The following is a 13853-nucleotide window of genomic DNA, read 5'->3' as shown; positions in this document are numbered from 1 at the left end:
ACCTCAAGTCTCAAAATAGAATATTTACCTATATACATATAGATGAGAGACTCAATTCTAACTGACTGACTGTCTATGAAGCCTCTAATATACTGAGATGGATGTTGGGACAGACCCCGCAACACCCTAATAGAACAAAACTAAGTACACAAAGTAATTGGGTCCTCCGGAATGCAAGGAGGCTCACCACTGACTCTGGAGTGCTCAGCTGGATCAACGACGTGCTGGATGCTGATCCGGGGTACCTGTATCTGCATCATAATAAGATGCAGGCCAACTGGCATCAGTACATAGAATGTACGAGTATGCGAGCTGGAAAGCTAAACCACGACTTAAGCTTGAAAGGAATACAAGAGATAATACTTACCTTGACTCTGTTCGACTCATGAACAATTGAACTCAAAAATAGAAAGCAATAAGACACATGCAATATATATATTTAGCTTACAAAACAATGTAAACAACTTAGCTCGTTAATGATAAAACAATAACAAACTCAACTTTTCTTGTTTAAAGGTAATATAACTTTTGTGGGAGGTTCTTTAACCGACAACCACCACTATGAGCCCTAGTGATGATACAACGTTTTACCTCACGTTGCCCAAGGACCATCCTATACCTTGCCGTGATATAGGACCTTACTATTGCTTAGTGGATCCACTAGCTTAATCTCACGTAATCATCTAAAAAGAATGATACGTCAAGTCCCATGTTGGCGCATGGTTCTTATGGAGAGTTGAGTTAATGTGAACTCGTCTCCCCAATTCGGTGCTCAATACTACTCCCAAAATACTTTGGCTCATAAATGCTTTAAACACATCTTTCTTTAATTGAGATAACTACTCAAAACTTAGCCCAAAGGCTCTTTTGGAAAACATGGTTCCCTCCTTACTTAAATGTAAAAACATTTATAAACTTCTTTGGGAATACTTAGTTCCCTAATAGCTTTTGAGAGAATGGACTCAACTTTAAACTCTTGACTTAACTTGAAACCCAAGACTCTTACTCAACTTGAAAATCTATACTTTTCACTTGACTTGCAACTTGAACCTTAAAACGACATTATAACGTTCAATAACGACTCTTGAAAAGCTTTAACGACTTGCTTGGACTTGCTTCTTAACTTTACTTGACTTGACTCTAACTTCACTTGACTTTGATACTAACTCGCCTTGAATTGGATTATGGATTCAAGACATATAATCGCATGTTTATAGATGAGTTCGGGAGGTTTAAATGTACATTAGAGTGTTGGAAACAACTAAGAAACATAGGTATAACACCTAGGAACATGCATGAGAAAGTGTGGAAAGAAAGGGGGAACTTGGCGTCCTTGGCGCTCTGCAAGGCGCGGAGCGCCAGCCCTTGAAACTCAGAGGGCCAACTGAGGCGCTCTGCATGGCGCGGCGCCCCAAGGGGTGAAGGCCAGTGCACTTCTTGGGGCGCTTTGCAAGGCGCGACGCGCCACCCCTTTTCTCCGACAACTTCGACTTTTCTCCTCCTTTACTCCAACTCTAAACCTTCTAAACTTCAAGGTTTCCAGCCCCAAACATTTAGAATCATAAATCCCTCAATATTCAACAGATTACAACTCAAAAACCAACCGGAAACATGCCCCAAATCACAAGGGACTTCAACAACACAATCAACAATATCAACAACACAACCATCAACTTCAACAACACAACTAATCCTCTTTCTCAATAATAAAATGAGTTGGGTGTGTGGGGGAAAGAATCAACCCACACTAAGAACTCACATACCTTGGTAGGGATCACCCCTGACGAAAATCCACGATGGAACTTGACGGAAACTAGTTGATCTCCTCTTTCTTCTCTTCTTCTTCCCCTTCTTCTCTTCTTCTTCTCTTCTTCTCCTCAAGCCCTAGCTTTTTACCCTTTTAAAATGGGATACAAATGATCCAAAATCAGCCTAACACAAAATATAACCCCAAAAGAAAAACTAGGGAAAAGACCAAAATGCCCTTAAAATTTCCGAACGGATTCCCTGCCAACTGCCCAACTTTCAAAGGGCATAACTCACTCATATGAACTCGGAATTGAGTAAACTCGGTGGCGTTGGAAAGATCTTTCCAAGGGATTTCCAAACATAACTGGAACTACTCCTAACTCATCCTGATCTAGGAGTTATGACTGCTCAAAGTTGGCCAAAACTCACTGATTTCCCACACTTGACCAAATTTCCAGATTTTAAATTTTTCCAAAAAATGTCTATTTCCAATTTCAAGCTTTTTCATAGTTATTTCAAATTGCCGGATGTTACAGTGGCGGGGAGGGGGGGTCAGGGTGAGGGTGGGGTAAAAAAATAAAAAAATTGAAGTTGAAAAATATTTTTTAAAATAAGCTTTAAATTTATTTTTTCAGTAAAAAAAAATTAGTTTTTCAACAAAAAAATTGTAATTTGAAGTTGGAGAAAAGTTTTGGAAAATGTTTTCCTTAATTTTGTAAGGGAAGTCTTTTTTTTTTTTTTAGGAAAATGTTTTCCTTCATACCAAACATTTTCCGGAAAATGTATCTAATTTTCTGTGTGAACTTATATGATGGTTTTTATGTTTTTAGTTTTTACTATATCTTTAGCATGATTGTAGTCAAAATTCAAGTGATATACTGTCAATAATATAAATTCTTGTTCAACGAATTCACTAATCCATACTAATTAATAATTAGTAACCAAAAAAGTTTGTTTCACTCCAATGAGTTGCACCCTGATGAACCCATCACATCTGGTTCTCTTTTTGGGAATGAATTAATTTATGTTTGTTTTAGTATAAAATAATTCATTTAATAAGTGTAGAATTATATGTATTCCTGATGATTCTTTTTATATGTATTCATTAATAATCTAGAATAAATTTACTTTTAAAAGGTAATAATAAAAGGTACTATTAGTATGATTGTAGTTAAAATTCATGTGATATACTATCAATAGTACAATTCTAGTACATACTAATATGACTGTTGTTGGCAATTCACATTAGAATCTTTGCAGCCCGATTGACTTCCTTGTCCGGCATATCATCATATGTGTTTTTTGTCATCTTTATTTTCTATATATTTCCTAATAAATAAAATAAACAAAAGTAAAATTGAAAATCAGCTTTAAATATAGTTGTAATATCTATTAGTGTCCATTTCTTAGTCGAAGCATAAAAAAAATATACCAATTTACTTGAGAAGAACAAGTGAGCGAACAATTAAAGCATGTTTGACCAACCTTCTGAAAGGTCAAATTTTTCTTTATCTAAAAAGAAAAATATTTAATTTGTTATAAAGATATGTTTGACCGAGATTTTGGTGTGAGAACAAATATTTTGGAGTACTAGTAGAAACTTTCAAGTAAGAACTGATAAGATGATGAAATTCAATAAAGACTTTGATTCAATCATGGTAAAGATTAAAAATCAGTCAATTCTAAACAAAATATACCGAAATGAATGAGATCGAAGAAAATCTTTTTAGCTATCTTTAGGTAAAATATCATGTATTTATATATTAGGAAAATTTTATTAAATAGGTACGAATATTTATTTTTCAATCCAACAACTAAACAAAATGGTTGATTATATGTGGAAAAATATTTGGGATAACTCATTGGGAGATTTTAAACAACAAAAATTATTCCAATCAGATTTTTAATCTCCAACTTAATCAAAGTGAACACACAAAATTAGGATGGGCTAAATACTGAACCCTTAAATATATATATATATATATATATATGAAGAATCATCATCATCTTCAACACACGATAAAACTTTAAACGAGATGAACAAAGGTGAAAAACAAAGAAATTAATGACAAATCTCACCTCTAGTAACTTGTTAATGGATGGTATGATTTATATCGATGTTTCAAAGATGAATGTAGGAAGAAGAAGGGAGAATTTTGTTCATTTCAAGATAAAAAGGAGGAGGAAGAAGATGTTGACCGAAAGAACATGAATGGTGTGATGAAGATATATTGAAATTAGATACACAATTTGTGTTTGATTTATAGAAGTTAAAAGGACTAAAAAAGGAATATTAATTAAGAGATGAAATGGATTTTAATAATCTTCTAAATTAGTCAAATGAAATCTAATCTCCTCACTAAAAATATTGTTTCCTCCCTCCAAAAAAAATAATATTCAAATTCAAATTACAAGACTTGATATATCTAATTTTTTTGTGTGAACTTATATGGTGGTTTTTTTTTATTTACTATATTTGGAAGCTCTACATATAATATTATAAATTACTATTTTTCCTAAATATAAGATAAGATATTTAACATGGTTGTAGTTAAAATTCGTGTGGTATAGACGTAAACAATCTACATATAGTAGGATTCTTTTTTCGATGAATTCAATAACAACAACAATAACATAACAATTGTAATCCACAGGTGATGTTTAGGAGGGTCTAGTCACTAGTGTATTCAGACCCCACCCCTACCTCAAGAAGGTAGAGAGGTTATTTCCAAATGACCCTTAGCTCAATCCAATTCATTTTTTTCTTATTTGATTCCAATGAATTGCACCTTAGTGAATGCATCGCGCCTGGTTCCCTTTTTAGAATGAATGTTATATTTGTGAGGTTTGGGAGGGTATAGTATATATACTCAGAACTTACCCTTATCTCAAGAAGGTAGATAGGTTGTTTTCAAGTGACTCTCGGCTCAAGCAGTGCATATTAAAGCAGTTTAATATATAGCAATCAAACCAGCAAAGGAGTAAATTTGTCAAATTGTCCCTCATGTTGATGAAATTGTATAGTAAAGCTATTTATCTCGTCTTTGTATCAATAATGTCACTCAACATAAATCTTGTCTTCTACAAAGTAATTCCAACCTAAAAAAACACCTTGCACCAGAAATTTGACATGAAAGGGGGGCCAAGAATCAAATTGAGTGGCCAACAACAACAAACTCAGTGAAATTACACGAGTACGATTTAGGGAGGTTGGTGTGTATGCAGCTTTCCCCCACCTGTTGAAGGTAGAGATATGTTGTTTCTGATAGACCCTTGACTCAAATAAAGCATATCAAAACAGGTATCAACATGAGTCGCCATTTAAGAAAGTTACAAAACTATCAACTTATAGGACCATTTGATTTTTCTTTCACATGGTCAGATATTGTTTTAATTAGGAACTAACAAGCATTAGTAAACTAATGATATTTATATTAAACTAAAAAAAAAAAAGATGATTACAACTGAAAGTCTTTAATCTTTTGTTTACAAAATTCTTTCCAAAGTTCACGTTGAATCATCTTCAAAATCTTCTCCTTGTCTATCTCTATGTAGATAAGTCCACCTACGCTTTTCCCTCTCATATTTTACACATGGATCGTCTAATTCATAGTGCAGACGGTCCAGCCCTCCCCTCAGGGGCGTTGCCATGTGCATGTTGGACACCCTTCATCGGAAAAACATACCGTATATACAAGTAAAATGATACACAAAGTGATTAAATAACATATTTTGGACACTTAATACAATTGGTTGTAGTTAGCTTAGCGGTTTTAGACCCCTTTGACGGTTCCAGATGCCTTGAATGAGCTAGTGCTTGCGTGTTCAAATCTCACTAGCAATAATTTTTTTTCCCTTTTTGAAAAGAGCTTTTGTTGTGCAATTTCTGGACACCCTTTTGTAAAATTCCTAGCTCCGCCACTGCCTCCCCTTACAACTTTGTTAAGTTGTGAACCGGAGATGTTTCCCCTTTTTGAAAAGAGCTTTTGTTGTGCAATTTCTAGACACCCTTCATAAAATTCCTAGCTCCGCCACTACCTCCCCTTACAGCTTTGTTAAGTTGTGAACTGGAGATGTCCTCAACGATGAATTGTGAGTCCCTTGCCAAAACACAAACATCATCTCTAGTCCTAACACCTCCGGGCAATCTAGCAGCTGCATCTCTTACTAAACAGTGAAGAGAAAAATGAGTCGGTCTATTTGTCTTAAGAATATGGTGATGAAGAATCCTTTTTAATGGTTTGCCTCCACGCCTTTTTAGCGGAGCAACAACAGATTTATGACCATCGATAGTTGTATATGAGAAAGCCCTTTCAGGTTCTCTATACCTTAGAGCTTCTTCTCTACGGAAACAAGCTCTTATTTCCTCGCTGCGGGGGTGAATCGTTTCGAGACTATTCACAGCTCTTGATTCCTCTGACCTTTCGCCAAGATTGAATGACGTGCATGATTTGTTGTTGGCTTTAATGAACTCAAATCCAATGTAACAGTAACCAACTTCTCAACTATATCAACAAGACTAGAGTTCAATTACAAATCCACAAAGTAAATGCAATAACCGCAAACAACAAAAATCCAAACAAAATCATAGAAATACTAAACATAAGAACTAGGGAATTGATAGACGGTAGAAGGGAGATGAGAAGCTTAGACTCAGATTGGGGATGAGAAATGTAGAAACTGCCTTTTGCACATAATTGACGATCCCTCTGATAGTGATGCCCTGTTCTATTTAACGACAACCAACAGTACCCTCAGCCTGGATCCCAAATTATCCTTTGTGAAGGCTTGGCCCGATTGCTTTTACTTGGCCCAATATCTATTTGTGTGATATCCTTGTTGGTAGGGGTGTACATGACCGGGTTGGTTCGAGTTTTTCAAATATCAAACCAAACCATTTGTGTCGGATTTTTAAATCTATAAACCAAACCAATAAAACTCAAGTTTTTCAACCTCGGGTTTTTTCGGATTTTTTCGGTGCTTTCGGATTTTCGGGTTTTTTCGGTAAAGTATTCATACAAACATATAATTTATGTGTACTTCAAATATTTCTTTAGTGCTACCAAAATACAACTATCTAAGGTGTTTCTTAGGAAAATAACCCAAAATATGATATGAGTAATGACACTAAAATATCCAACAAAATAATAATAATAATGAAATCGCGTAAAACAAATATTGCAAATTAACAAGTCATAATGAAAATTATCATAATTTAAAAGTACTAAATCATGCTAAAATAAGTTTAATAAGTATTAGTTACATGACTAAATATTAAAGGAAATTAAAATTAGATAATGTATTTGAATTGTCTAAACCAATATAAAACAAAAGAACAAATATTCAATATTATTGTCATTCTTAGTGTTGAATTGATTTTCTTTTTGCATTAGTATTAATTTGATTTTATTTGAAGCTTTATTATAATTATCAACATATGTGGACTATACTTTTTATTGAACCATTAAGAATTCTAGGTTTCAAATTGAAATAATATATTAAAAGATAAAAACTATGAAAAAGTATAAGAAATATTTAAAAATTATATCAAAGTAAATATTTTTATGTATAAAATAAAAATTTTAAATTATATATATAATGTCGGATTGGTTTGGTCTCGGGTTGTTTTTTTTTTAGTTAAAACCAAACCAACCCAAATATAGTCAGGTTTTTTTTTTTCAATACCAAACCAATCACTAGTCGGGTTTTTTCTCTCGGTTTTCGGTTCGGTTTTGTACACCCCTACTTGTTGGTATCCTTATTGGGCTGGGGCTGATTCACAACATTGGCCATTTGCATTAGAATCTTTGCTGCACGATTGACTTCCTTGTACGGCATGTCATCAGATGTGTTTACTGTCATCTTTGTAAGGAGTAAGGTGTTTGATCAAAGTTTTTGGTGTAGAAACAAGTACTTTTCGGATAGACAGTGTGTGTTTGATTTATAGACTATGGAGATAGAAGTTAAAAGGGCTAAAAAGGTATATTGATTAAGAGATAAGTGGATTTTAGTAATTTTCTAATTTAGTCAATCTAATCTCCTCACTAAAAAGGTATATTAATTAGGAGATAAATGTATTTTAATAATTTTCTAAGTTAGTCATCTAATCTCTTCCCTCAAAATATTTCTTCTACCCTCCAAAAAAAAATAAAAATTCAAATTCAAATTACAAGACTTGATGTATCTAATTTTTCGTGTGAACTTATATGATGATTTACTATATTTAGAAGCTATATATATAAGTTTATAGATCACTATTTTTCCCTAGTATAATGAAACATCTTTAATACAATTGTAGTTAAAATTCGTGTGGTATACAATATTTTTCATCTTCATTTCTCCTTTATCTCATCTACTGGAGGCTACTTCTTAAGATCGTATAGAAAGGGAAAAATCTTAAAAGGCACTGTAATATTGAATGATGAAGTCCTGCACCAAATGATCTCAGTTTATGTAGCTTATGTATGCAATATGATCTCTTGTGGTTTCCCATGCTAACAGTCGAAAAGACCTGACGTTCTCAGCTGAACTCCATCTCTTGTGAACTTATTTTGGTCCAGCAAAAAGGAAAAAAAGTCCAAGCATCGATTGATCAATTAGACTTGCACAATGCATCTAACTCTGTACTTGGAGATCAAAGCCACAAGCAATACATCAAAGATGACTTTTAGTGGCAATTATTAACAATAATAGCTTAATTGCTGCTAAATATGTTTCTTTAGTGGCAATTATATTTTAGCACTATTTGTAAATGCGGCAAAAGCCTATAGCGACATTGGATCAATGACAATTAACTAATATTGGTAAAGGGTTTAGCACTCTTTGTTGATGTGCATATTTATTGACACTAAAAACTGTTTTTATTGTAGTGAGGGGAGTCTTTTAGCTGAGAGCGCTGGCGTGTTTCTATTGGAATAAGCATCATTCATGAGTCATGACCCCATTGTCCTGTTTCTTTATGAACCAGGACAATTAGTGCTTCAGGTGCCGCTAACACTGTACTTCCGAGCTTGATTCGACTAGTGCTTGTATAGTGCTAAAGGTCATGCGAAATTCAGGTCAAGGGGGAGATTTGTTAGGTATTAATTGTCTTGAGTTTCTTACCATAAATAGTTTTTTTTTTTTAGGAAAATGTTTAAAATTTGACTAGTCTTAGCGTTTTGAAAGTTTTGATTATGGGGGAGAATTTGTGAACCTCCTTGTATTCCGAGTGAATTGGTTGGGGTTATTTCTCTCTATATTTTGTACTTTCATATTTATAGTGTATTGCTCATCTCCTTTGTGAATGTAGGTCGGTAGACTGAACCATGTTAAATCTTTGTGTCTTTTGGTATATTTCTCGTTTGTCTTCTTACTCATGATCTTTCGAGGTTTGCTTTGCTAGGTTCTACATGACATTTACTTATTTCGGTCCTAACAAATTTCTCAAATTGTCACTCATGTTGATGAAATTGTGTAGTGAAGCCATTTATGTCACCTTAATATCAATAAAATCACTCAACCTAAATCTTGTCTGCTACAAAAAAACTCCAACCGAAAAAACAACCTTCTTGCACTGGAAATCTGACATGGAAGGGGCCCGGGAACAACATGAGTGGGCCAGCAACAACACACCCAGACCCAGTGAAATCCCACAAGTAGGATCTAGGGAGATTGGTGTGCACGTAGCTTACCCCTACTTTTTGAAGGTACGTAGAAATATTATTTCTGATAGACCCTCGGCTCAAATAAAGAATATCAAAACAGGTATCAACCTGAGTGGCCATTTGAGAAAGTTACAGAATTCTCAACTTATTGGACCATTCGATTTTAGGAACTAACAAGCATTAGTAAATCAACAAGCACATCTTTTTTTGAACTAATGATATTTATATTAAACAGAAAAATATCCAGAAAGATGCAGTAATACAGAGACATGATTAAATTTTACAGCTGAAAGTCTTTAATCTTTAGTTTACAAAATTCATTTCAGAGTTTATGTCGAATCATCTTCAAAATCTTCTACCTTTCTATCTCCATGTAGATAAGTCCACCGATGCATTCCCCTCTCATATTTTACACACGAATCGTCTTCATAGTGCAGACGGTCCAACCCTCCCTTTACAGCTTTGCTAAGTTGTGAATCGGAGATGTCCTCAACGATGAATTGTGAGTCCCTTGCCAAAACACAAACATTATCTCTAGTCCCAACTCCTCCAGGCAATCTAGCCGCTGCATCTCTTACCAAACAATGGAGTGTGAAAAAAGGTGGTCTATTCCTCTTAAGAATATCATAATGACAAATCCTTTTGAATAGTTTGCCTCCACGCCTTTTTAGCGGAGCAACAACAGACTTCTTTCCGTCAACAGCTGTTTATGAGAAAGCCTTGTCAGGTTGTGTGTACGTTAGAGCTTCTTCCCTACGGAAACAATCTCTTATTTCCTCGCTACAGGGGTGAATCGTTTCAAGACTATTCATAGCTCTTGATTCCTCCGACCATTCGTCAAGATTGAATGACGTGCATGATCTGTTGTTGACTATTTGCATTAGAATCTTTGCAGCCCGATTGACTTCCTTCTCCGGCATATCATCAGATGTGTTTTTTGTCATCTTTATTTCTATATATGTCCTAATAAAATAAACAAAAGTAACATTGAAAATCAGCTTAATTTAAAAATATAATTGTAATATGTAATAGTGTCCAACTTCTCAATGCACCTCAATTTCTTAGTCGAAGCATAAAAAAATATACCAATGTAGTTGAGAAGAAGAAGCGAGCGAAAAGTGTGTAACTTTTTGCTGGAAGATATACGATGCACATCCAATCATAGATGTAATTATATTTTTTTAAAAGCGAGCAAAAAGTTAAAGCATGTTTGACCAACCTTCTGAAAGGTCAAACTTTTCTTTATCTAAAAAGAAAAATATTTAATTTGTTATAAATATGTGTTTGACCGAGATTTTGGTGTAAAAACAAATATTTTGGAGTACTAGTAGAAACTTTTAAGTAGAACTGAAAAAAAGATAAAATTCAATAAAGACTTTGATTCAATCCTGGTAATTAAAGACAAAATATCAGTCAATTCTAAACAAAATATACTGAAAGAGATGAGATGGAATTAAATCTTTTTAGCTATTTTTAGGTAAAATATCATGTATTTATATATTAGGAAAATTTTATTAAATATGCATGAATATTTAATTTTCAATCCAACAACTAAAACAAATAATGGTTTCCGTGATATATTAACAAAATGGATAGTTATATGTGGAAAAATATTTGGGATAACTCGTTGGGAGATTTTAAACAACAAAAATTATTAATTCCAATCAGATTCTTAATCAAAGTGAACACACAAAATTAGGATGGGATAAGTACTGAAACCTTAAATACATATATGAAGAATCATCATCATCTTCAACACATGATAAAACTTTAAACGCGACGAACAAAAGTGAAAAACAAAGAAAATAATGAGAAATCTCACCTCTAGTAACTTGTTAATGGATGGTATGATTTATATCGATGCTTCAAAGCTGAATGTAGGAAGAAGAAGAGAGAGTTTTGTTCATTTCAAGGTTTTGGAGGAGGAGGAAGAATTACATTTTAGCCCTCTTTGTAAATGCCACAAAAGACTATAGCAACATTGGATCAATGACAATTAACTAATGTTGGCAAAGGGTTTAGCACTCTTTGTTGATGTACATATTTATTGACGCTAAAAACTGTTTTTAGTTGAGAGCGCAAGCTTGTTTCTATTGGAATAGGCATCATTCGTGACCCCATTTTTTTTTAAAAAAATTATGACCGTATGTTGGTGAAACCTCTATATTGATGAATAAAATTACAAAGCTAAGGGGAGCTTAAGCTCAACCATTGTTCCAATAGCTGCTTCGCAAAAACTAAGGTTCTGACAAAAACTATACAAGTTTTGCAAAATTTTACAAGTCCAGAGTGCCTCCATTGTCCTGTTTCTTTATGAACCAGGAAAATTAGTGCTTCAGGTGCTGCTAACTCTGTACTCAGAGCTTGATTCAACTAGTGTTTATATAGTGGCCGGTAAAGGTCATGCGAAACAGCAAAAGATAGCTCAAAACGAAAATTCACTAGCCATGGGGTAAATTTCTCAAATCGTCACTCAAGTTGATGAAATTGTGTAGTAAATCCATTTATCTCACATTTATATCAATAAAATCACTCAACTTAAATCTTATCTCCTACAAAAAAAACTTCAACCGAAAAAAAAACCCATCTTTTTGCACCGAAAACCAGATATGGAAGGGGGTCCCAGGAATCAACTTGAGTGGCCAGACATGTAGGATCTAGGGAGGTTGGTGTGTACGCAACTTTCCCCTAACTTTTGAAGGTAGAGATATTATTTCTGATAGACCCTCGACTCAAATAAAGCATATCAAAACATGTATCAACCAGAGTGGCCATTTGAGGAAGTTAGTGAATTCTCAAGTTTTGATTTTAGGAATTAACAAGCATTAGTAAATCAACAAGCACATCTTTTTTTGCACTAATGATATTTATATTAAACATAAAAATATCCAGAAAGATGCAGCAATACAGAGACATGATTAAAATTTAGAGCTGAAAGTCTTTAAATCTTTAGTTTACAAAATTCACTTCAGAGTTTATGTCGAATCATCTTCAAAATCTTCTACCTTTCTATCTCCATGTAGATAAGTCCACCGATGCCTTTCCCTCTCATATTTTACACATGGATCGTCTTCATAGTGCAGACGGTCCAACCCTCCCCTTACAGCTTTGCTAAGTTGTGAATCGGAGATGTCCTCAACGATGAATTGTGAGTCCCTTGCCAAAACACAAACATCATCTCTAGTCCCAACTCCTCCAGGCAATCTAGCCGCTGCATCTCTTACCAAACAATGGAGAGTGAAAAAAGACGGTTTATTCCTCTTAAGAATATCATAATGACAAATCCTTTTGAATAGTTTGCCTCCACGCCTTTTTAGCGGAGCAACAACAGACTTCTTTCCGTCAACAGCTGTATATGAGAAAGCCTTGTTAGGTTGTGTGTACCTTAGAGCTTCTTCTCTACGGAAACAAGCTCTTATTTCCTCCCTGCAGGGTTGAATCGTTTCGAGACTATTCATAGCTCTTGATACCTCTGACCTTTCGCCAAGATTGAATGTGCAGGATCTGTTGTTGGATATTTGCATTAGAATCTTTGCTGCACGATTGACTTCCTTCTCCAGCATGTCATCAGATGTGTTTTTTGTCATCTTTGTTTTTTATATGTCCTGATAAAATAAACAAAAGAAAAGTTGAAAATCAGCTTAAAAATATAGTTTTAATATCTATTAGTGTCCATTTCTTAGTCGAAGCATAAAAAAATATACCAATTTACTCGAGAAGAACAAGCGAGCGAACAATTAAAGCATGTGTGATCAACCTTCTGAAAGGTCAAACTTTTCTTTATCTAAAAAGAAAAATATTTAATTTGTTATAAATATGTGTTTGACCGAGATTTTGGTGTAAAAACAAATATTTTGGAGTACTAGTAGAAACTTTTAAGTAGAACTGAAAAAATGATAAAATTCAATAAAGACTTTGATTCAATCCTGGTAATTAAAGACAAAATATCAGTCAATTCTAAACAAAATATACTGAAAGAGATAAGATGGAATTAAATCTTTTTAGCTATTTTTAGGTAAACTATCATGTATTTATATATTAGGAAAATTTTATTAAATATGCATGAATATTTAATTTTCAATCCAACAACTAAAACAAATAATGGTTTCCGTGATATATTAACAAAATGGTTGATTATATGTGGAAAAATATTTGGGATAACTCGTTGGGAGATTTTAAACAACAAAAATAATTCCAATCAGATTCTTAATCTCCAACTTAATCAAAGTGAACACACAAAATTAGGATGGGCTAAATACTGAACCCTTAAATACATATATGAAGAATCATCATCATAGATCTTCAACACATGATAAAACTTCAAATGCGAGGTGAAAACAAAGAAAATAATGAGAAATCTCACCTCTAGTAACTTGTTAATGGATGGTATGATTTATATCGATGCTTCAAAACTGAATGTAGGAAGAAGAGGGGAGAGTTTTGTTCATTTCAAGGTAA

The 13853-nt window shown here is 33.8% G+C and overlaps 2 protein-coding genes and 1 pseudogene across 2 annotated transcripts; all 3 read right to left on the bottom strand.

The window, feature by feature from the left end:
- Positions 1–5256: 5256 nt before the first annotated feature.
- On the bottom strand, positions 5257–7587 carry LOC125806985 (uncharacterized). Its single transcript, XM_049486735.1, has 3 exons — positions 7543–7587; positions 5788–6205; positions 5257–5378 (listed from the first exon to the last, which is right to left on the bottom strand). The coding sequence occupies exons 1-3, from the start codon at positions 7585–7587 to the stop codon at positions 5257–5259; spliced, it is 585 nt and encodes a 194-aa protein (XP_049342692.1).
- Positions 7588–9724: 2137 nt separating this feature from the next.
- On the bottom strand, positions 9725–10315 carry LOC125806992 (uncharacterized; annotated as a pseudogene).
- Positions 10316–12370: 2055 nt separating this feature from the next.
- LOC125806991 (uncharacterized) lies at positions 12371–12958 on the bottom strand. Its single transcript, XM_049486743.1, has one exon. The coding sequence runs from the start codon at positions 12956–12958 to the stop codon at positions 12371–12373; it is 588 nt and encodes a 195-aa protein (XP_049342700.1).
- Between the last annotated feature and the right edge of the window lie 895 nt (positions 12959–13853).

This window comes from Solanum verrucosum, unplaced genomic scaffold (assembly GCF_900185275.1).
Source record: "Solanum verrucosum unplaced genomic scaffold, falcon-dt-bn FXZP01000196.1, whole genome shotgun sequence".
Lineage (NCBI taxonomy): Eukaryota > Viridiplantae > Streptophyta > Magnoliopsida > Solanales > Solanaceae > Solanum > Solanum verrucosum.
The sequence above is the reverse complement of the archived record's forward strand: the minus strand, read 5'-3'. Positions and strand labels throughout refer to the sequence as shown.